Source organism: Pithys albifrons, chromosome Z (assembly GCF_047495875.1).
Source record: "Pithys albifrons albifrons isolate INPA30051 chromosome Z, PitAlb_v1, whole genome shotgun sequence".
NCBI lineage: Eukaryota > Metazoa > Chordata > Aves > Passeriformes > Thamnophilidae > Pithys > Pithys albifrons.
Genome location: NC_092497.1, coordinates 14,702,151 through 14,725,861, shown reverse-complemented (window position 1 = coordinate 14,725,861; position 23,711 = coordinate 14,702,151). Strand labels below are relative to the sequence as shown.

The window sequence follows — 23,711 nt, the reverse complement described above, 5'->3', positions numbered from 1 at the left end:
TCAAGCAGAACATGTCCATTTAATTGTGATCCCCAAAATGACTTTGGTCGGTACAACTGCTTAAACATATCAACATAAGGCTCAATATTTTCATTACAATATAGCATTCACATGAAAACACTTAAAGCAGCATAACATGCTTAGTATTTGACAAAATTTCCTCCATATATCTGTACAGAATTATTTTAATACACAGTGTTTCTGGAACACGATCTAACCCTTACAACATAAAACACAAAACTTCATTTTGTCAGTGGTTAACAGCTAGCTTTGGTGATGTGTTTGCCATAAAAACTCTAGCAACAAATACTTTTCCAGGTATTCAAGAACCAAGATATAGTTCTATATAATCTATACTTTAAATAAAGATTCTGCTTCCATAGTTTTGTACATTTATTGATGGAATATCAGATTACACAGTTATAAAATTCTATTTACTATTTAAAGTAAAATGATAAATGTTATGAAAAAATACCTTTATTACATCGGTGATGTTTTAACTAAAGTGAATATTTAGACTATTAACCAGGAGTTGAAAGTTTTAGGCCCTGATACTGAAAGCACTTCTATATCTCTTTAACTTTACATGTAAGGAGTCTCCCTGGCAACAGAGGGACTACTCTGATGGGCGATAATAAGTATGTGCCTAAGGTGTGCAGACTGGGGGCCAAAGTACTTGGAAAGGCACGCATATGTTATACAGAGAAACATTCTCAGAACATAAATAAAACCTTAGGTATTTTAGTATATACATATACTGAAAACTAATATTCTTAACTGAAAGGATGCATTTTCTTTTTCTCTCATAAAAACATGTATATTCCCATTTCACTCAGAAAGTGCTTATGTACTCTCAGCTAGAGATTTACGTCATCAGCTGTGAATCTAGCATGGACAACAAATCTAATCCAAGAATGTCTTATCAGCAGGAAATACTGAGGGAAGAGAAGGCTTGCAATAATTTCTATATACCTTGTATTAATAAACCTTCTCATAGAGAAGAATAGACTTTTAAATATTTTCAATCCTGATATATATACAATGATAAAAATTCACATTTTCATGCTTTAGTGAGACACTGTAAAACAAAATTCTACCCCAGGCAGCATTCAGAGTAGCTATGTCCAGTTCCTAGCAGCTGCGTGACATTCAGCCCTAGTACTAAAAGCTTAAACTCTTGATAGCTAAGCAACCATGGGGAGAGAAAACACAGTTCTACCAGATTTGGAAAAGGAAAGAAAAATAGCAAGTGATGGGTGTTTCTATTTCCAGAGGCCCAGTAGCTCTCCTGTGTCCCAGAACAAGGCAATTTTTGTTTCCAGTCCCACCAGACCTCCATTGTATTGTTTCTGATGGCAGGGCCCAAGTGCAATCAATGTCTGTTCCATACAGTTCTCAGTAGTCTAAAAGAAATGTACCCATCACACGGCAAGAGAAAAATAGCCCTTTGAAGCACAGCTGAACCCCTCTTCCCAGAATAGGCAGAACACCTATCTATTGCACCAGTTTTTCCAATGTACCAGGAAGTATCCCCAGGGTTGATGCCTTTCATGGCTATCTAGATGCACTTTTCTGATAAATTCAATGTCTCTGTGGGGAAGGTGACCTGCAGAGGGCCACTCTTGGATGCAGAGCTCGCCCCACCACCAGACCTGATTTCATTCACCAGGAGGACACTCTCAGAGTCCTGTCCCTGTGAGGAGTCCGAGGTCTCGGAGCTGCGCAGTGTCCTTACAGATGTGGTGTCAGATTGGGCTGCACTGGCGCTGGGGCCTGGGAGCAGCACACGGCCCCCGACGCTGCTTTCACTTAACTCTGGAGGGTAGAGCAGTGTTTGGGAGGTGCTGCTGATCTCCCTCAGCTCACGGGAGATGAAGGAGGGTGACTGACTTGACATGCCAGAGGAGGTCCTGCGGCCATCCACGCAGTTGAAGTTGCCCCCAGAGTGCTGCCTCCGAGCCCCTCCAATGCGGCAGAAGAGGCATTTGATCTTCTCAATGGCTTTGCTGAGCACAGTCTTGCGGAGGAGGATGTAGACCCATGGGTCCAAAATGGGGTTCACCGAGGCAATGCGGATGGCTTGCAGGTCAGGGTTTTGCTTGATGTCCTTCACCGATTCTGCTCGGTACAGCTGGTTCACGAAGACACGGACCTACTCCAGGAAATGGGGGAAAAAGAAGAGACAATTACACAATTACATCAGGAAAGCAAACTTTACATTTCAGAGTGGAGATCTAGATTTGCTGCTGCAAGCTGTATCAGAAGAAGAGGCTGGTAAAGTCAGGCATCTCAGATGGGCACCCATGAGCTCATTTTGGGAAACAGTAAAAGAATCCAATAGATGAGAATTGGCCACTTTTGTTACACATATGAAAGGACTAGCTTTTTTTCTCTTTTTTTCCCTCATAATTAATCCTTGAAGCTCCAACTTTTGGCTGGTGTTTTAAAAAATCCCAAATGCAAAGCTACAGACCTGTATCCTGCCTCCTTGGTATACCTTGAGTCTTATGCTACCAGCAACAAGGTAACTGACTGTGAAGACTTTACAAGTTCCTCTGGCAAAGGTCTAATAATCTTTTAGAAATGAACTGGAACACAGATGATAATCCAGGTACGTAAGACTCTGGAAACAAGACCAGAGTTGTCAATTCTCAAGTTTAGAATTTTCTTGGCACCTGTCCTTACTGGAATTGTTTATGTAACCTCAACTGTTTGCTTGCTGAAAATGGTTTGGAAAAACACAAATGTGGAAAAAAAAAAGAAGAGAGGGGAAAGGAAAGGCCCCCTAGTTAGCAGAATTTTAATAGTCAAGATAGTGAGATGATGCTCTGTTCTCCTACATGAGCCAGCTTTTTATTTTTACTGACAGAAATACTGATGAAGTGGTCAAGAAATTAAGATGTTAAAGTTGTTATGTGAAGTGACTAATCAGTAATTTTATTTTATCACGCACAAAATCTAAAACTAAAGGATCCTGTTTGCTACACAGAAATGTCTCCTTCAGCTTATTTGTCTGTTTTGTTCTTCAGCTGGTCCCTCTCCTTGTTTAGAAGCGATTTTGGTAAATGCTACTATGAGTAAGGCACAGTCCAATTCTTGGATATCATCTTTCCAGTGTCACTACGGAGAAGTGCACCAAAGGAGTTCATTATATTGATCAGTCTCAAATTTTGCTAAAATTCTCCATTTTAGCAAAACCTATGCAGCGTCCAATTATAGGAAGGCCTAGGAAAGCCACTGAAAAGTGGATAATGGAAGATTCTGTTTTCTTCAGATTCCTTAAGGTAAGTCAAAATAAATACCTTAATTATATATTTATCTGATACAATAAAAATCTAGTAGCAAAATTATGAGGTTTTCAGAATCTTATCCTTGGCTCCTGAAATGAATCAAGTCTTGCCTAGCTAGGAGGTTACAGACAAGGAGGCATGCAAGCATTGAAATAAATAAGTCACATTAGGACAGCCCTCTTAAGTAATTTTTATTAGATGTCCTACATGTGAAACCATCCAATTCTGATGAAAAATTTCACAATTCTTGACAATTTTTCCTGCAATTGTGTAATTTAGTGGTATTTAGCCTTGTCAGGATTCAGAGATGGAGTATGCTCCAAATCTATCAATGAAGTATGTTCAGACTAACACAGAGTCTCTGCGCATACAGTCTCTTTCAAACGGCACGTCAAACTGATGATTGACTGTATTTTCTTTCTCAGTACTTTTCTCTAGGCTTATGGGTAACCTAGTCAATTCAAAATATGGGAAAACCTTGAATTCATACAGTATTATAGTGATCCCAGTTTTATTCTCATTTTTTTTCTCCTAGTGATTTTTAATACTGTGATTTCTAACACTGTAGATGTCTTTCTGACAACTAATTTCCTCACCTGATTTATCTCTTAAGCCAAACGTGCCATTCAGGTAGTTCAAAGAGTAATCCTATGCAAATGAACTTATTTTTATGTCTTTTTTTCCTTTTATTAAGAGTTTTCCCATTATTTTTAGTATTTTTATTTCTAACTATTTTATAAGAAAATTTGTTAATATTTAAACTTAACCTATTTATTTAATAAATTTTTGCTATTTATGTTATAAATAAACAACTCACAAATAAATGGTTTATAAATAAATTCTTTTAAATTAAACACGTGTTTTCCGATGTCCGTCGCTATGTGGTTCCATAGCTCAGAGAAGGCGAGCCCTCCCAGCAGCCACGATTTTTAAATATCTGCTGTTTGGGTGTTATTAGCTGATGATTCCCTAAACAAGGTCCGTAATTAGGGATGGGGAGGGGTCTGTCCCTCCGCGGGCCGGGAGGTGCCGTTCCCGAGTTCACCGCGAGGTGGCGCCGCTGTCCCGCAGCCCGGCCTGAGGAGGCTGTATATGATGTTCATATATTACATTTGGATGTATAATGTGTATGTGTATATATAACATATTTCTATATATAGGTCACACATATATATAATCGTACCAAGGCCGTGTGTCCCTGAGAGATCCAACCTGCACTTAACACCTCAGTGTTTTCCAAATGCCCCTTTCCCCTTCCCCACACCGTGGACCCCTCCTTGCATCCTATGGAAGCTGGTGTCTGTGTGTATTTTCAGAAGCTGCGCGCAGGGCAGGTGCGTGCCCCAAGGTGGGGGCCCTGCCAGCAGCTCACACAGCCCCACGCAGCCCTGGCAGGGTTGGGAGAGATGTGCAGGGAGGGGTGTCCGGTGGTAAATCCACCCAAATCAGAGAAGACACACTTTGAAGACAACAGAAGAAATACCCAGTTCAACTTGGATACCTGGCTTTTGTTTTTTTTTTTTTTTTTTACTTGGAGTTACAGTTACATGTCAGCGATTTAATAGTTGGATTGTTCTTTTGATAAGCAGCATGTGAAATTGAGGTACCTATTCCACCTTTCTCTGCCTGGCAGACGTTACGGAAAGACAAAATGTCTTTTAAGTTCTGGCTCTGTGGCTGAAAAGGACTATGGCTGAAGGTACAGTGCAGTTTGCTTTATGCTGTCTCTACGCTTTATTTCCTTTTGTCAGATGCACAGCATGTGTAGGTTAAAGATTCATAACGTGGGCCTATTTAGTGAAAATTCTGACTGTACAAAACTGTTCTATTTCCAGGAAAGGTACCATATGTCTTGTTAGAAGCTCCCCAGAATGCCATATGCATATATCAATTCAGACCTGTTGCTGGGGTTACATCTTAATCACAATAAGGCAAAAATTTATCCATGTTGGAATGTCAGTTCTTCACTTACTGGCGAAATAACATTTACTAGTGTATCATTTAAAAACACCAAGTGATGTATCCTGTTATGGCTAAAAGTCCTCTGCTGTGGGAAGCAATATGATAAAAGATACTGCCTTCCATCTTCCGAGCAAGCGCAAAGTAAGTGGAATCCACTACTATGTTATCTAATTTGATGCCTCAATTTGTGCAATTTGAAATCCCAGATAAAGAAAGAAGGAAGTTAGAACAATTCAGATCTCTAAAGAATGAGTTTTGTATGTTAGCTTTGCAGCTGTAGAATCCAGACAATGTATGTTATTAAAAGTAGTAGTAGTTTGTCTGCAATTAAGAAGCACATAGCTCTAAGGTACATTGAGTTTATGCTTGTGATAGGTACTTGTGGGATCAGAGTCCTGAGTGCTGTTTGTGCTTTTCCTTTTTACTAACTACAGATGGAAGTCACGATTTCTAATCCTATGAAGTATTATAAAGTGACTTTTATAGTTACAGTCACACTAGTAATTCTCTTCACAGCTTCTACTTGCCCTCAAAATCTACCCACATGCAGATAAGATAAATTTAAAAAATGTATGGTAGTAAGCAGGAACAAGTTTTTCAGCTCCACAAGTCAATAACCTTTGCCCTTACAGGCCTCAGTATCTGCTTGGTGACTATTCCAGTGCTAAAAAATTGTGTTTGTGCCCTTACAGGCCTCAGTATCTGCTTGGTGACTATTCCAGTGCTAAAAAATTGTGTTTGACACCTTGCAGTTGGCCCCAGACAGTCGCTGATATCAAAAAGTTGAAAGCAGCCAAGCCGAAAGAAAATCCACTCTTAGACCAATTAAAGTTAGAAACCCTAATCATTTCATTCAATCAACAGGAGGTACAGCCTGAAACACTAAGAAAAAGATCACACACTTAAAAATTTTAAGAGTATTTGACAGGCAGCTGGACTGAATTACTGACTTTGAGTAGTGTGTACCTATTCACTCTTGAAAGTTGGGTGATTTTTTAAAAGGCTGGATAATATTGTCTACTCTCTCCTTGACCAAATTCCTCCTAATATATCTTATTTCTTACATTTTACACTATCCAATTCAAACTTCTCAAAACTTGAAATATTTTAAGAGATGGCATAATTAGTGTGAAGAGAAGAGTCAGCTGATAAACTATGATTTTTTCTTATGTAATTTTAAAACAATTGTCAGATTCATGGCTTTTACACCACTTTCTCCACATCAAGAACATAGCAGGTTATATCCAAAATTTCTTTTCACTTTTTTTTTTATGTAACTTTTCTTTCCTTGATAAATTTGATTAGCCTTCAGCTCAGTCAAGTTCATTCAGCATTTTGCATAAACCCCCATAATTTTGTTACAACACTTGTTACTGTAAACTTTTGTTCTTTTGTTGATTTTATGGATAAATTACCAAACACTAATAAACCCTATTTGTGAACTATGTAATGAAGCATCTTATTAAAAACTATTGGGTTTTGTGACTCATGGGCTATTTAATATTTCAAGACCTGAATTTTTTTTTCAAACCATAATAAATGTAGCCTGCTGCACTGCCCCTATTTGCTATCTTTTTATCTTGTGAAAGTGTTCTAAATTGTCAGAGGTCTGTGTCTCTTTCAGAAGTTCTTTGATTATACATTAGTGATGGTTATTCAGCTGAAATCACCAGTAGGAAGTCAGCTCACCAGAAAACTTCAGTCACGAAGCACCTTCTGAGCCCACTTTGTGTGTCTGAATCATGCTGGCACCACCACCTCATCATTTGTATGGTCTTGAAGACTTCCAGGCTGACCTTTAATAGGTGAGCCTTTCACTCAGTGAAGACTTTCTCAAACTCCTCCGAGTCATGAAAATTTAAGTCTCTGTATTAGTAATTTACCTATTTCTGCTAGTGGCTCTTTTCAAGGATTTAAAGCAAAAAGGTGTCACTGCTCTGAGTTTTGCCATTCTTAACCTCAGCGTACATGCATCCAGAGGGCTTAACACAGCATCATACATGGCAGCGTACCATGTCAAGAAGTAGTATAATGTGCCTGTGGGCTTATTCCCACAGAGGGAGGCAAATTACTTAAAAAAGCCATTTAACAATGAAGCAATTTAACCACACTGGACATCATGATGATGTGTATATATATATATGGTTATTTGGAGTATTTTTTAGAGAAAGCTCCTTTTATTTTTAGTCATTCATTCAAGTGAAATCAGAGTGTATGGTGTAATTTTAGATATAGTAAATACATGCTGGTTTAGCAGGGAAAAGCTAATTTATGTGAACACTTCCAAAGTAACACTGTGCCTTTGTAACTAGAAAGTGAAATCAAGGTCTGGGAGAGCTACAAAACTTTATCACCTGCACCTTCACATACTTCTGCTATATGCAAGTTTTTCACTAGCAACTGTTTAAATAATAAACCTTTTGCCCCACCTAGGTTCATTAATTTTAACTCTCAGTGATCCAGTTTCTTGTCTGGTAACCCCTCTCTCCCCTTGATTTTTCCCTTTTTCTTTTCTTTCAGTTTTATGTAAAAGACTGCCTAGGTCCAAATGGATATAAACAATTTCATTTTGTATTTCACATTCAGACTTTGCAGCCGCCTTCTAGCTGCTTTGCCACAGGATAAAGTTTGGCTTTTTTCTGAAAGTGCATTAGTCCATCATGTTATGACACTGTACTTAATTCACAGAACCTATTCTCTGCATTTACCAGTCTCTCTTTTGAAAATGCAAATTAAGTACTGTCATCAGATAGTACTGCCCGGGTTTCGGACATTTGATGCGTCGTAGTGCACCAGTCAGCTTACTCCCGCAGTTTCCAGAGCTGGACTGCAGGGCAGGCTGTCTAACGCATGTGCACCTCCCGAGGACACCCTGCATGCACAGCTCCGTCAGCAGCTCTCGACCTCCTTCATATGTCAAGCTGCAGCACATCGCGGTGTGCTCGGTCAAGCCCCGGCGCAACGCAAAGTGACAAAGCCGAAGGACAGAAGCCGGCCCTCCGCTCCAGCACAGCCACACTTCACTAGCTCCTGTTTATATGTTAGTAATGTGGCAAAACTGGCCCAACCCCCGCGATTACAGCTCCTCTGAGCTGGGGGACGGACTCGCTGACAGCTGAGTCCTGTTCACGTGCACTTCTCTAAACTTTCTTACACTGTCTTGCATGCCCAGCTTGCCAGCTGTATTTGACACACATTGAACCTCCTCTGTGACGGAGGGATCACCCTACTGACAATAAACCTTCTTAAAACCATCCTTCCAAAAACACCTTCCATCTGACAACCACTGCTTGGGTCCCTACACTGTTTTGGAACGTGGCAAATAAGACACGTTTATTTAATATCTCTGAACCAGAGGAGGACGGGAGTTTGCCAAGCTTTATTATGGTGACTGCCAAGCAAGAACTGAGTCGCCAGCTGGTGGGTTTGGTTTGGGCTTTTTTGTCTTTCTTGGAGGTAAGATGAAGGAATAGAAAAAAAATGGATCCTGAGAGTTCAATTTAATGACACTAAAAAGGGATCCTGAGAGTTCAATTTAATAACACTAATTGTATCAGCCTTTTCAGAAAATTATTAGTGGCGATGTTATTAGATATTTCAGTATGATCTCAAGGTTTATGCGGGCCAGATTCCTCCAACACTCATTTAACTGAGCAATACTCCGACAGGTGGTTCTATCGAGTTTACTCCTCCCACTGTGTGGGGAGCTCCTGGAGGGATGTCTGTGTAGAATCTACCCCGCAGATCATGCGCGACTCCCTCGGGACCAGAAGCTTAGCTCAAGTTTTGGCTGTGAAGCACTCTGTATGCTGCTGATGCCAAGGGAACTCAACTCTGTCCTCTTTCTGCACACCAAGGACCACTGCACAGCATGTACATTGCTGTTCAGCAACAGTATGCATATTTTAAACACACTAAACATCCAGAAATGTAGACCAGACCCAAACCTCACTCATCACAAATTAATTTTGCAGGCGAACTTTAAAGTGCCTTTAGCTTTCAATAGGATTTTTGCTATGTGGATTCCCGTTGAATGGTGGATCAAACTGAGAATTTCTGATGCTCTATTTTAACCAACCAAAGGAGTCCAGAGCTTGGGATAATCATGTTTCTTTTTATGTAAATAGCCTTTCAGTTATTAACACAGTTTGTGGCACCAGCTAAATAGGAATCTGTTCTACAAACACACTAGGAGGAAAAAAGACTGCAGTGTGCGTGATGGAACAGAGGAAGGGCTGCATGATGTTACTCACCACCAGAGGAATGGAGCAGATGACCACCACCAGGGAAGTGGCAATGAGCAGAATGACCATCTGTATCTCTGCTCCAGCCATCCGACGGAAGCTCCGGCGTCTGCGAAAGTCAGATAAACGGCTGGAGGTGGTGTCTGTCCCCAGGGACGTGCGTCGCATGAACTGGCGGTGCATGCGAATGAGGGCCACACACACCAGGATGTTGCAGATCACAGTCACCATGATCAGGAAGGAGCTGAAGCCTGCATACATGTAGGAATATGCTGCATGGGTGGCTTCCTCTGTTCTCCAGTCTATGAAACACCAAGTGTAAGGGTACTGCAAGCTAGATTTGCCGAGCCCCATGCTGGGGAGGGCGCAGAACAGCACGTTGGAAGCGTAGATGGCAAAGAGTGTAAGCCCTGCCAGCTTCTTGTCTACATAATGGTTGTAGAAATAGGCATGGTTGATGGCCAGGTACCTCTCTATAGACATGGCACAGATAATGCTGAGACCAGAGAGTCCAAAGAAGAGGAGGATGAAGGAGCTGTACTCACACAGGGCAGCTCCTCCTGGCCATTGGTTCTGCAGGTAAGTGGCAATCGTGACTGGACTCACCAGGCAGGTCCCCAAGAGATCGGTGACTGCCAGCCCACAGACCAGCGTGTAGAAAGTGGTCTCCTTCTGCTCCTTCCTGGATTTGCAGAGCACCACGATGGCTATGAGGTTGCCCACCACGCCGAAGATGAACATGACGGTGGGGATGGTGGGGGGCTTCCCGCCCTCGGCCCCGCTGGCGGTCCCGTTGGCGGAGCCGTTCGCAGGTGGCTCGAATGACATGATGCCCACGCTGCAGTCGGCGAGTCGAGAGATGGCAAGACCGGATCCGAAAGGCGAAAGGCCGAGGAAGGGACGGGAGGGGGGTTGTTAAATGAGAAAGTAAAAATTCAAATAAGCGAGAAGTTATTAAAAGAAAAAAAAAAGAAAAACAGGAAAGAAAAGAAGTGGCGTGTTTCAGTTAAAGAAACTAAAAAGTAGTCCTAAAAAGGGGACGAAGCGGAGTGCCTTCCGGCGGCCACCGATCGCAGCCGGGGGAGCCGTGGCTGCCTCGTCCTGCAGCAGCTCCGCACCCAGCCCGGAGGGGGATCGGAGCCCGAGCGGAGCGGGGGCGAGCGGAGCCGCCTCACCGCCTCTCGCACCGACGCCGGGGAGCTCTGAGCGCGGCTCGGGGTCGGCCCTGGGAGGGCGTGCGGAGCCTCCAGGTGCTCTGGCGGGCGGCGTAAGAAGGTGCCGGAACAGCGCGGTGGCCGTCGCTCATCCCCGTCCCGCCAGCCGGCGGTGCTGTGCGGGGCCGTGCGAGGAGCAGCTCCGTATCCGAGCCCACGGCGCTCCCGCCGAGTTTCGCCGCGGAGGGCGGGGGCGGCCCGGGCAGCCCCCGCCGCCGCTCCCCGCCCTCGCGCCCCATTGGCCGCCCCGCCCGGGGCAGGTTGCGCGGGGCCGGGCCGGGAGGAGGCGGAGGCGGACGCGGATAGGGCACCTGTGCTTGTATTGTCCGTGTCTTGTACGCGTTGTGTCCATGTGTTGTCCGTGTGCTGTCCCTGCCGTCCGGACCCTGGGACCTGAGCACGCCCTACCCCCGCGGGGCTGAGCAGTGCGGGCTCCTCGCAGCTCCCTGAAGGCGCTGGACGGCGCCCCGAGGAAGAGGTGTTTTTTGAGGAGCTGCTCCGGCGTAGGAGCCGGGAAGGGGGACCGGACTCCACGGGCAGAGCTCAGCCCGTGTGACCCTCTTGCCCCGCCGGGCCGCTCATGGCAGAGAGGAGCGCAGATGTGGCGAGGAGAAGCCGCCCGGGACGGGGGACGACGGCCAGCAGCCGGTGCTCTGGCATCAGAGCAGCATGACTGGCGTGTACTGCTGCAAAGAGATATCCTGATGTTCTACTGCCTGTTTCTGGCCACTGTTACTGTGGGTACTGAGCACAGGAAGGGTGTGTGTATGTTCAAGGGATATATTTGTATGTTCCAAGAACTTGTTCAGTCTTGACTGTGAGACAATCACGTATGAATTAGAAATAGGGTTGTACTTGTTGGCAAAGCACAAGTACAGCCTTATGTGGGCTGATGGAAGGATGGCAATCACTTTAGACAGTGCCTGTGTGCGGCTTTCACCCAAGCAGTGATGGTGGTGATGTAGTCCCTAACCCAGAAATGTCCACGCAAAACCTATGACCACAAGAAGTATGTGCATGTGTGTTTCTGTAATACTGACTAGTACTAATGCTTTTGGCTCAGAGATGAAGCTTCACACTGTCACACTGGACTTAACACCTGGGTACAGCTGGTCTAATGCCCTATTGCCCTTGTACACTTGGTGACATTAGTTGCTACAAAGGACACAAGACCCCTCCCCCAAACATGACATTTTTATACTCATAAGAACCTCTTAACTGACAAAGAGAGGCAAAATGCCATAAAAGTCTATCATTTGTCAGTCTTATTATCCTCCTCGCACTGTGTTGTTGAGGTTTTTTGGTGTTTTTGTTTGTTTGTTTGTTTGTTTATTTTTTTTTTTTAGCCCATGAACATGATGCCTATGGTCTTGCTAGCAGTCATGGCTAGGCTTCGGGAACGAAGATTTGAGAAGGGCACTACCCATGCTTGCTGCAAGCGTGCTGGTGGCTAAAAAGGTCGATACGGGATAGGCAGGTCCGGTCACAAAAGGCACAGCGGAACGTCTCCCTAGGTGACATTGGCAAGGAACGGTTCTTTCTGCGTTGTCTTTTCTCCTCAAGACTGACTCTCTGTGCATTCTAAAAGGAAGCAGCAGCGTCGTTGATGGTGAGTCTCTATGAATCCCGATTGGAGGCCAGAGTGGACCATTGGTGGCAGTCAATATGGCCAAGGCTGAGGTGTTGTTTCAGGGCGTCCTTGTATCTCTTCTTCAGGGCTCCTCTCTTGCGGCAGCCGGTGGCGAGTTCACCGTAGAGCACAATCTTCGGAAGGTGGTGATCCTCCATCCTGGAGACGTGCCCTGCCCAGCGCAGCTGCGTTCTCATCAGCATGGCCTCGATACTGCTGACCCCTGCCTGTTCAAGAACAGTCAAAATAATATGACATGCTGATGACAAAAGTGCTGACAACAAAATATATGAGGACAAGTGTGTACCGTGGGAAAGAGAACAAAGAGTTTCAGTTTTCAGTGCTATATGAGCAGGCATGAAGAAAAAAAGCGATTTTTTAATTTGATCAGCTTTTTACTGTTTTTATCTAGCCGCTTTGAAAACTGAAATTCAGATTTAGAAAAAGAATGTTTACATAATGCATATAAAGAAACTATAGCAGCGGTGATGATCTGGTCTGCTCAGAGAAAACAAGCAGTGTTTTTCCTTGTGTTTTGCTAGTATTGGTGACTTTTTATCTTTTACAAAATTAGAAAATCATTCTGTCACAAGCACAGAGGTACACATAAGAGTGGAGATTGCTCAGTTAGGTTTGCCTAATTGTCCAAAGCAAATTGGAAACACTTCAAAATAATTCCCACAGAAACTTCATGCAAAGGTTGTTTTTTTCTTATCTTTTGAAGATTTTTTTCTGAGTGTTCCAGGAAACCTGACCCAGGTGCAGAGCAAGCTCTGAATTCAGGAGGTTTAATTGCTTGTGCTTTCTCAACAGTCCTTCCTTCCTACACTAAGACTTTGGTGCTCTGGCATTAGAGGTCATAATATGGGATTAAATTAATGCAGGTGCAGCAATATTTACCAGTATGCAAAAAGAGTTATATTGCTTCCCTGAAGCAGTCGGTGCAGAGGTTTTTGATGACTGAAAACAGAGGAAATGATCTGTGTTTCTTTGTTGCTGCTTTTTTCCACTTCTTTGCATATCTGCCCATCCAGTCTTGTGAGATGTTTGGGCCATCTCATAAGAGGCTGTGTGTCTTCAGAGGTTCAGTCTGTAGCAGAGGGTGCTCAAGTCCATCTGTGGACATAGACATGAGTGTGTATGTGAAAGAATGAATGCCATTTTTATTCTATAACATGTGTTTTATAGTGGATGCACCTAATTAAAAAGTGCAAGAAAGTCAGGAAAATCAATGAACAACAGAAGTATAATTTTGAGTGCAAGGATAATAAGATCAGTTTTGTGAAATAGTTTTACTTCTTTAGTTAGAGAATGTTATAGAAATCAGTCACGAAACAGGTTTCATGTGAGCTCACTCTCTCTACCCATTGCATAGAACTTTCAGAGTTACTAGGAAAACAGAGTAACTTTTGGGAGTTTCCAGCTGAACAAATGGTAGAACTCCCAGTCAAGACGAAAAGCATGATCACATGAAATCTTTAGTCTTCAGAGCAAAGAAGAGACTCAAAGTGGAACTGAAAAAATGAAGAAATTCCATTTGTAATGAGTTGCCGTGCTGTCATAGCTGAAATGTCACACGTTGTAGCGTTTGATTAACCACCAAAGAACTTTGGTTTGTGAGGAACCATTTAGGTGAGAAGTCAGAAATATCACAAATTAAAAGCTTCAGAGTGCTTATCATATATGGACCCCCCTCTCCCATTAATTTTAAAAAATATGAGGTTGGAAAACATTAGGAGAGCCAAAATAATTAGAATTTACTTTCATTTACCTCAGAGTACAGTTTTTCTGATTATGATGTTACAATTTTTAGAAATTTAAATCTGACTATAGCTTACTTAGCAGAGCTGTATAATTAACTGTGGTCATATTTCTAGCTTGTTGAAAGATTTTAATTAAAATATTTGACCTTGGGGTTTTTTGTTGTTTGTTTTTTGTTTGTTTTTTTTTGTTTTGGTTGTTGTTGTTGTTTTGTTCATCCATGGCATATTTATTCAATGTGTCTCAACTGTCACATGATGTCCTTTGTAACCCTCCATTAGCCAGCTGACAATTCCAAAACCTTACCTGTATTGCTCAGGGGCAGCTGGAACACAGACAAATAAACTATGCTCTGGTCTCCCTGCTGTGTGTAACTGTGGTTTTAACATCAAAATGCCCATGGTAGACATTTGAACTGATGGATATTTTCTGACAGTGCTTCTATGAGCTCTGCTTCCAGAGCAGCTGTGTGTTCAGCAGGCAGTGGAAGTGTATATACATCCAGTTTTGGAAACTTTGGACTGCTCTTAGCATGCTGCAGGTCTGAAAAACATTTTGCATTTTAAACTCCCATTACATATCTGGAGTTCAGTAACATTCTTGACTTAACAGTTTGCCAGCCTTTTTCCTTTCTTGGGAAATTTGTGTATAGGAAAGTTTCATTATTGGTTTTCTGCTTAATGTTTGTTTGACTATCATACTTTTGACACAAAGTTTGTCAGAAAAAAACCCAATTGTTAGAGTAAACTCTGTCTGTGTGCCAAAATAAAAATCATTATTAATAGACAATGGAGATAGACTGAATCAAATGTTACATAACAGTCTTTCTTTAATGAATAATTGGAAAAGAAAAATTGCACAGGGAGTTGAAAAAATGTTTCAATGGAAGCAGGGAATTCTGTAACATCATGTGACCTTGTAAATAGAGAAAAGATTTATATTTCAAAGAATATAATTCTTTTCTGCCCACATATTTTTGTATAAATTCATCACAGACAGTAACAGTATTTATGTAAATTTTTTTTAGGAACTCTGGTTATTACCAACATTGCTAGCAATATTATTAGCACTTCTGGTACATTCCCTTGTTCCTGATAAAACATCTTAATGACTGGGAGCTTTTCCAGGGCAAGGAAGTTTTCTGGCCAGTGAGAGCAGTCCTGTCCCATTCCTGCTTTTCTGCTGCATTTCCAGGAGAGAGTTGTAAGTTGCCACTGCCAGGGGATCTAGTGGTGCTCTGGCATGCAAGGCACCTCTGCACTCCTGTAGGACACTATTGTGCCAAAATACACAGCTCTATAATTTACTCCACAGTCATGTGTTCCATATTAGTCAGTCATGCTACTGAAGTTTGGGGTTTTTTTTTCCTGTTTAAAAGATGCTATTAATCTTTATAGTGCACTGAATGGGATTTTCCTCTGTAATAGCATTTGTCACTGTGGTGGTACATAGTTCTGTTTTAGCAGTTATGAAGCCTGCATTAATACTTTAAATACTTTTAAGTATTTTTTCAATCCATTTCTTTGGAGCAGTGTAGGTTAAAATAGCTTCTCTCTCAACTGTGGCTTATACTTTTATCCCTTTTTTTTGGTGTTTTTTTTTTTGTTGCTTTTTGTTTAAGTTTGACAGTTTTTACTTGCCTTTTAGAGGCCAGCAGCAGAAATGGAAAGTTCATGGAAGAGCCTTTAAAATAATTTGGACTATTTTAGGCCTTACCTGATGGGTTATAAATAGCCAGCTAAGTCAGATCCTATACAGAAAAATTGTTTTGAGTTATATTCTTCTTGGGCACAAACTGTTACCTTCACTGAAGTAAACTGGTATTTCAGAATATATGCTGGATTAGTTTTACAGGAGACATTAGAATATAGTTTGTAAATATTCATAATGGTGATATTTGTATTTTTTTAGCTTTCTGCAGTTGGTGCTGTGTGATGTTTCATTTTGTTGTGGGGAGGCTCAGTAGGAATCAACAGTTGTGGTGGAAGCAGCAACAGCCCAGCATTGCACTGCCAATTTTCCATGAAGAATGATAAGACTGAAGACCCTTTGCAAGGATCCTGACTGTAATTCTGGGACAGTATCTGTGTGACAGAAATTTAAACAAAATATAAGTCTTTATTCTGGTTGGTTTGTTGTTGTTGGGGTGTGTGTGTGTTTGGTGTGGGTTTTTGTTTGGTTGGCTTTGTTTTTATTTTGAAGGGTTTTTTGGTTGGGGGATTTTTTTTTTTTTTTTTTCTGGAGGTGTTGTAGTGGTATGTTGAGCTATGTTTCACAGCCATGTTCTGTTGCCTTGAAGAAAGAACTGAAGCTGTACATTTCTGTTTGAAAGCTGAAACTTTTATCAAGTGTTAAAAGCTAGGTTCCAAAGGCACCTGTGATGAGATCAGTGGACCTGTGATTTTTGCAGCTGAATTAACAGTCATGGAAGTGGCTTAACTCATTATGTGGTTTTATAGCATTCCTTTCTTTGTTGTCATACATGGCTTTGAGTTTTATTTAACACCTCCATGTAAAATAAACTGAAGTTTCTCTGGAAAATGTATGACCTATGTACAAATTGTTTTCTCTGTTTCTATCCTGGTGAAGCACTCCAAGAAGGTCAGTAATTTTGAGGTGAAATTTATTTTCTTCCATGAAAGTACCTGGGCTATCTTTGGAAAGAGGACAGAATCCTTTACAGTATATGCTTAGGCTGTGTGCTACCTTTGCAGCATGAAAGCTGGCTTGGGCATGTGATTGGAGGATAGATGTGAGTTATGGCAGCTGAAAGTTTAATAGAAGTTTCTTCTTGTACCATCCTGCCTACTGTGGGGCTGGACTCGAAAGTGTTTCTAGCTGTCAGAATGGATTAATAGTAGTGGAATGCAATGGCTCTCTGGTGGAAGAATTATCTGAGTGCATGCTGAGGCTGGGCTCTTTGGGAAGGATATAAATGTTTGCTCTGACAATTACTCAGAAAGTCTTTGTGCATTATGTAGTTACTGTATGTGATCAAATATTGCATGGGGCTAAATTATATCACATTAAGTATTGAATTTGAAAGATTCCAGGACCAAGCTAAATAAAGACAAACCACTGAGCCTCTGGATGCTATTTGTAAATCAGCAGCTTGGTTCTTAGAAAAATCTACCTAAGCTTATTGCAAAAAGGTTAATTTTGTGGGAATGAGTCTTATATTAGGTGAGTTAGTTATCTTTCGCTAAGAGGACACTCGCTGCAAATGCATTGGAATAAGTTCCGGCTTTAGTAAGTCTGCAACAAATGACAAAGTGTATTTGCAGCTGAATGCTTCTAAGAAGGCCTGCAAAAAGTTTTTAAGGAAATGTTTTTGTGCCTGTAAGTCCTCTGTTATTCCAGCAGAGGGTAGTTTATCCTCTAGGAAGCTAGGTGTGGGAAAGGTAACTTAATGATTTCCATTTCCTCTCATTTTAGATAGGGCAATAAAAATTAACTTCAACAGACTGACCTCATAAGATCAAAAAAAATGAAAACATATAGTTAGGTTACAATATGTTCTTAGGCTGGGACTGGAAAAGGCAGTCAAATTCAACAGTAGTCCCATTTCTGTCCTGCTACCACGTACTTCATTTGCCCTTTAAGAATTACTGCAGTTTGTCCTGAGAACAGTGGTGTTACCAGCTTGATACTTAAGAGCTACTTCACTTCATTTGTAAGCTAATGGATACAACATAAAACCTTTTTTAGTCCAAATACTTAAAATCATTCTATGTGAAGAGTATTTGGCTTGTATAGTTGTTTAACCCCCCTTCTTTCTGCCACGGTACCCACTGCTGCAGCAGCTGTTTAGCAGAATATATATTTTTTGGTTGTTGTGATAGTACCTGCCTGCACCTGCTCTCTGCTCTGCTCACTGGTGACTGAGGGGATACTCCTTCTGGGTTCTCCTCTTCTCTGGTATTTTATTTTAAGTCAGTCATCAGGAGGTAGTTCTGAAGTAAGCTTCATGCTGTCAGTCCTGACATGCAGCAGAAAGTCTTCTGATATGGGAGGATGAGGAAGGGCGGTGACCGCTGAGTATTTGGAAAGGTAGCAGAGTGAGGGTCTGTAGTCCTGTTGCCACATTTCAATGAATCCATGTTACTCAGAGTTTGTTTCCATTCAAAGCAGCATTTCAGCTCCTCATGGATATTGGCCTTTTTGCATGATTTCTAAAAAGTGCAGTTTTTTTCTACTGATCTTGAAAAGAAAATGCAGGGAGTGCTCTGAGTGACCCATGAGGAAAACTATGTATGTGTCTGTGCTTCAGGATGGTTTGGCCTCTGTGGATCTTGCAGTTGGCATGTGAAATTTTCAATACAGCCACTGAGAGACTGTCTGACTGAATAGTAAATAACAGCTACAAATATTTATCATTTTATTCATCTTAGTGAGAGGTATAATAATGGTGCATAATATAATAATGGTGATTTTGAACTTCTTTATCATTTGCCCTAAAGACACCCAAACAAGCACTACTCCTTTAAGGAACTCTGAAAATGGTCTGTGCCATTCATATCTGTTCTTCCATGCCTGCTTGATCTTGGTGTTACTATGACTTGAAGTTTGTCCTTTGGTGTATGGGACTTTCATTTTTTTTTCCCCAATAAGTGACTGAGTCAGGCAGGCCTGTAATTAAAATCTAGCTGTATCCCTCTATGTTAGAGCCTTTCTTCTCCTCTTCTAGTTTTGAATTTTCTTTCAGAAATGATACACTGTTGTTTGCTGTTGATTATTTTCCATTTAATAGGAAAGAAAGCTCTGAGTATATCCCAGAGGAATAACATGTCTAAATACAGGTATAACCAGTTAACTTGATTTTATTTTTTAAACCAATATTCTGCATGGTCAAAGATATATCGAAAAACTTCTGCATGAATCAGTAGAAGACTTTTGTCATGCTCTCTACCAATTACACAAGAAGCCTAGGCAATTAATATCTTAGGGCAGGCACTTTAGTAAGCTATTTCACTAACGTGGGATGATTCCAGACCTGAGTACCAATCCAAGATCAATGTTGTCTAAACACTAGACAGACAAAAGAGGGAGGAGGAACCCAGGACAGATTTTCCAAAGTCATACAAAGGGCTAGAGCCAGAATTGCTTCTGCTGGTCCCTTGCAAACTTGGTTGACTCTGTTGCCTTTCAAAGTGGAAATAACTTTGGAGGAGACAGACCCATTCATAGTTGATTTAAAGTATTTAGTTTCAACTTTATACTGTATCACTGGCAAGCAGTTTGCAAAGGGCTAATGCCTGGTTAACTGAGACTGTAAGCTTGTTAATCTTGTTACAGATGAAGAATGTCTATGTTGGCAATTAATATATTTTAAATAGGCATAAGTAAACTTTGAACCACTGCAGTCTGTAACAACAGCTCACTATTTATTAAAAGTATGTATTAGCTTAGTAATATTTTTGAGAAATTTGTAAGTGAATATTCATATGTGTATCTGTATATGTCTTATCCATTATTCTGGCATCTGGTTTTAGTAGAGTTACAGACTGGAAAAAAAAAAAGAACCCCATTCTCTTAAAAAATGTAGATACTTAATAGTTTTATATAATATACACATTGAATTCCTGATGTTGTTTTTTTCAGCAGCTGGAAAGCCTCTCACTGTCAGAGAGGCATTCAGTATGTTTGACATTAAGGGTGGGGGAATGTTTGTGTAATTATAAATGTTAGACTTGCAAACACGCCTTTTGATTGCAACAGCCTGAACTTCCACATGTCAACAGGAATTGTAACTTCACAAGATAAACCTTGGTTTATGTACCTTGGCACCTTGCTCAATTCTGTATAATTTTAGTAGGTATATTGCTAAAATATAGATGAATTTTATATGTGTGCATGTTTCAGATAGGGCACTTAGATAATATAAGTATTCTGAATTAAACACTCAGTTGCTGCAGCTACTGTGTGCAGCTGTAACAGTTTTGCTATTGTGATGAAAGCTGAAATCGCACCGTGTATGAGTAATAACCTGTGATCATTCAGGCTTGTGATATCTTGTGCAGTGCTGCTGCATCTAGTATTAATTTTAGAAAGCCCGTTGTTTTTCTGGTTGTGTGCCATGGAAAATTCAGCGCTTTATAGTGTCTCCACAGTGCTTCACAGGTGTTTTTTTCTTGTTGTGATTTTATTCTCTTGTTTCATCTGGAAGAATTATTTGATAACTTGTTTATGGATTCAGGAAACAGAGTGTCTACAGTCTTCATCTGATTAGAGGAGAAAGAAAGAAAGAAAGAAAGAAAGAAAGAAAGAAAGAAAGAAAGAAAGAAAGAAAGAAAGAAAGAAAGAAAGAAAGAAAGAAAGAAAGAAAGAAAGAAAGAAAGAAAGAAAGAAAGAAAGAAAGAAAGAAAGAAAGAAAGAAAGAAAGAAAGAAAGAAAGAAAGAAAGAAAGAAAGAAAGAAAGAAAGAAAGAAAGAAAGAAAGAAAGAGATTGAAGCTGCCACTATGACATGTGGAGGATTGCACTTTCAGACTGTTTTAGTATGGCAAGTGAAGTGTTTGTGTGTTTCCATCCTTTCTTGCATCAAATTACTTTCACGGGCATAACACATGTCTAATTCTGAAAATGATCTCAGAAAAATGAAACTCATGTTGTATTAAGCTTTTAACGAAGTGTTTCTCTGCCATGGGCAAATGCCTTGAGATATGTTGACAAGAAAGAAAGAGGAAAACAGCATAAAGGAAAACAACAAAAAGGAACAATTCTCCTTGTGGGATGATAATGGCCTATGGAGATCTCAAAGGCTTATGCCATCTCTTCTGTAATTTCTTCCTGCATGTGTATCTGTGATATGCTTACTGCAGTAATGTTTCAACTGCATCTACCTGAACAAGTGCAAATATAGCATTTGTGGTGTTGTGGGACACCCTCTCTGACATTGCAGATCTCAAAGGAATGTGTGTGATGTAGCACTCTGTTCATGGATATTTATGCCATGTGGAAAGCATTCCTGCATAATGTCCTGATGCATATTAATTAGACAAGCCAGGTACTCATGTGATGTAAATTAGATCCTTTCTTGGAAATATACTGATTCATATCACAAGTCAGAATCTAACCCAGCTGGCCTAATAAGGAGAAATTACAACTGTGTTACAAACAACCTAAACTCATTTTTGATGTGTTCAGGGAGAGATACATGTACAGTGTTTTATTTTAGTGGTTAATGATGTTAATTTTATTAGTGTGATGAGAGAAGGGATATTATAGTATCTGTGAAGGATGTGGAAAGATGGCTGCTTTCAAGACAGCTGGTGTGGCATACCAGTTGTAGGAGGTTTAGTGATAAGACTGGAAATGCTGGAAGGGAGAAACACGTCAGGAGCACTTGGAGAAGCGGATTTGGGGAAGAATTGTTTTGTAGGTGCGTTTTTTTTCTCTGAACTTCATTGTATATTCTGGAGTTTTTTTCACTCTATTTCCTCATGACTTTCTGTTGAATTCCAGTAAGTGCTCTCAGTCTGGACTGCTCACTCTGTTAACTAGTGTGCACCCAGAATTGTGCTGACCCCAAGTGATTGAGGTATTTCCCCATTCTGGCAGTGACACCCTTCTTCTTGATCTCTTCTCTAAGTTGTTGGGCATCACACTCAAAGAAAAGCATGAGATGCTGCAGCTGCAAGCTTTGCTGTCCCTGGGTGCTGGATATTTGTGAATTCATGTCATTAAGGTAAGCTGCTTAGGAAGCCCCTAGAAAAGGCGAGTTACATGGCAGATCCCTACTAGCTGAATGGAGAGCTGCTTGGGAGAGATCTTGAAAAAACTTCTGGTGGGGCTGTACCTTAAGCAGTGTCATTATCTGGAACACCAGCCTCCTTCAGTGCAGGATCCCTTTCCTGAAATTAGATATGTGGCCTTTTTTGTTCAAAAACTCTTACTGTTCTGTTCCTTGCCTGCCACTCCCAACGTGTGCTATGCACTACCTCAGCAGTTAAAAGGCAGCAGGCTTACATTTGGTTCCTTCCTCTGCCTGAGGGAGCTCTAATCAGCTTCTCCTATCTTCCAGGAAAGTATCCTGTCTATAAAATACTGAGGTGAAATGGTTGCAGTGTCTCCTTTTGAAGGTGTTTTGCTGTGTGTGGAATAATTAAATATTAATTGGGAGTGCAAAAGAAGATCAAGTTGTGAATTATCTCAGGCATCTGGGAGTAGAGTCATTGGTTTTAAGCCCTAGCTCCAGGGAATCCTTGTCATTAGTCTTGCAGTCCATCTTCAGCTTGATTTTCTGAGGACAACCTTGATTCAATTGTCACAGCTAAGGGAAACAATGGAATGTGGAACTATCCATAGATATGAACAGAAGTGAAACTAGTTAAAATGGTACTGGAGATGTCAGCTATCTTGAGCAATAGCAGCTGAGTGTGCTGATATGCATGCCTAAGTAATAGTGATGATGCTGAGTATCTAATTTTGGAACTTAAGCACGAAATCGAGCATCTAAATTTTACCTCTAGTATACTTATACAGATCTAACCATGCATGTCAATGAATGCTGAAAATGTAAGGTATTTTTACAGTCCCATGTAACCTCTTGTGCTGCTACCACTGCTTTGATCCTTTTTGAGTTGTAAGCTTCTCCCAAACCGCCTCCTGTTTTGACAACTTTCCATTTACAAGTACATTTCCATTTATTCTAGTAAGAAATTCTCAGCTTCTTTTTCTAGATTCCATGTCTAAAATTGCTTCTTCAAGTACACTACATCATGTAATCTGTTCAAAGATCGTCTTACTAATAGTTTCTGTAGGTTTTAGCTATCATCACTTTTTATTGGAGTGCTTTCTGATACCATATTAAACAACTTGACTAAGGTATGGCAATGATAGTATTGATGTTCACTCTGCTTGTTTTTTGTTTCTTACAGGAACTAATCAATCTTTTTTATTAGAATTATTATCCTAGTTTGTGTTGATTGTTTTACTGGATAATCATTACTAATCACCTTTTGAGAGATTAAAGGCTCATCCATTATCTTGTAGAAATGCATAAAGATTTCAATAGTAGAAATTGTCTGTACTAGTAACATTTTTATCAGTCAGTGATCTGCACTCTCCCAGTGGTTGGAGACTATGCAGATTATGGGATTTTCATTTATTTCTTTAATAATAAGTATGACCATCAAGAAAATAATATTTTTTTTCAGTTTCATTACTGGTTCAGAAGGACCTGTGATATAATAATTGTATTTTCAATCTGTAAACTGATATGCTTTTAATTGTAAAGTACTAAGTGGTGATAATGGTCTTAAAAATTATGATAGGTGTTAAAGTTAGCACTTTATTGCAAACTAATTTTTTTTTAAAACAGAATCCAGAAGCAGTCAAGAAAGCTAAACTGGTTGTGGTAGTTTTCTTTCATTGTAAAAAGGATTTACTAATACATAATGTGCTTGTAAGACTCTTCCAGTAGCTAAGAAAACCCCACCTAGACCCAGAAATTTCAGGAATAAGATATGTGACATCTGTAAATGCCTAGTGTCTAGTAATTGTTAACACAAGAGATAATGATGTAGACATCAATTTTTGGAGCAGATCCTATTCAGGAAGCTTAAATGCCAGAGCCAGCTGTAGTGAACAATATTTTGAAAAAGTGTGTCT

At 40.7% G+C, this 23,711-nt stretch overlaps 1 protein-coding gene across 1 annotated transcript; it reads right to left on the bottom strand.

Annotated features, from left to right (window-relative positions):
• PTGER4 (prostaglandin E receptor 4) lies at positions 1 to 10,871 on the bottom strand. Its single transcript, XM_071581014.1, has 2 exons — positions 9,506 to 10,871; positions 1 to 2,152 (listed from the first exon to the last, which is right to left on the bottom strand). Exons 1-2 carry the CDS (start codon positions 10,322 to 10,324, stop codon positions 1,559 to 1,561), a joined length of 1,413 nt encoding a protein of 470 aa, XP_071437115.1. The 5' UTR covers positions 10,325 to 10,871; the 3' UTR covers positions 1 to 1,558.
• Positions 10,872 to 23,711: the final 12,840 nt, after the last annotated feature.

Excerpts from the sequence above, each read along its gene's own strand:
- PTGER4 (XM_071581014.1), bottom strand. The coding sequence starts at position 10,324 with ATGTCATTCGAGCCACCTGCGAACGGCTCCGCCAACGGGACCGCCAGC. Across the intron at positions 2,153-9,505 it reads TCTGCTCCATTCCTCTGGTG|GTCCGTGTCTTCGTGAACCA; the intron begins GTGAGTAACATC and ends TTCCTGGAGTAG.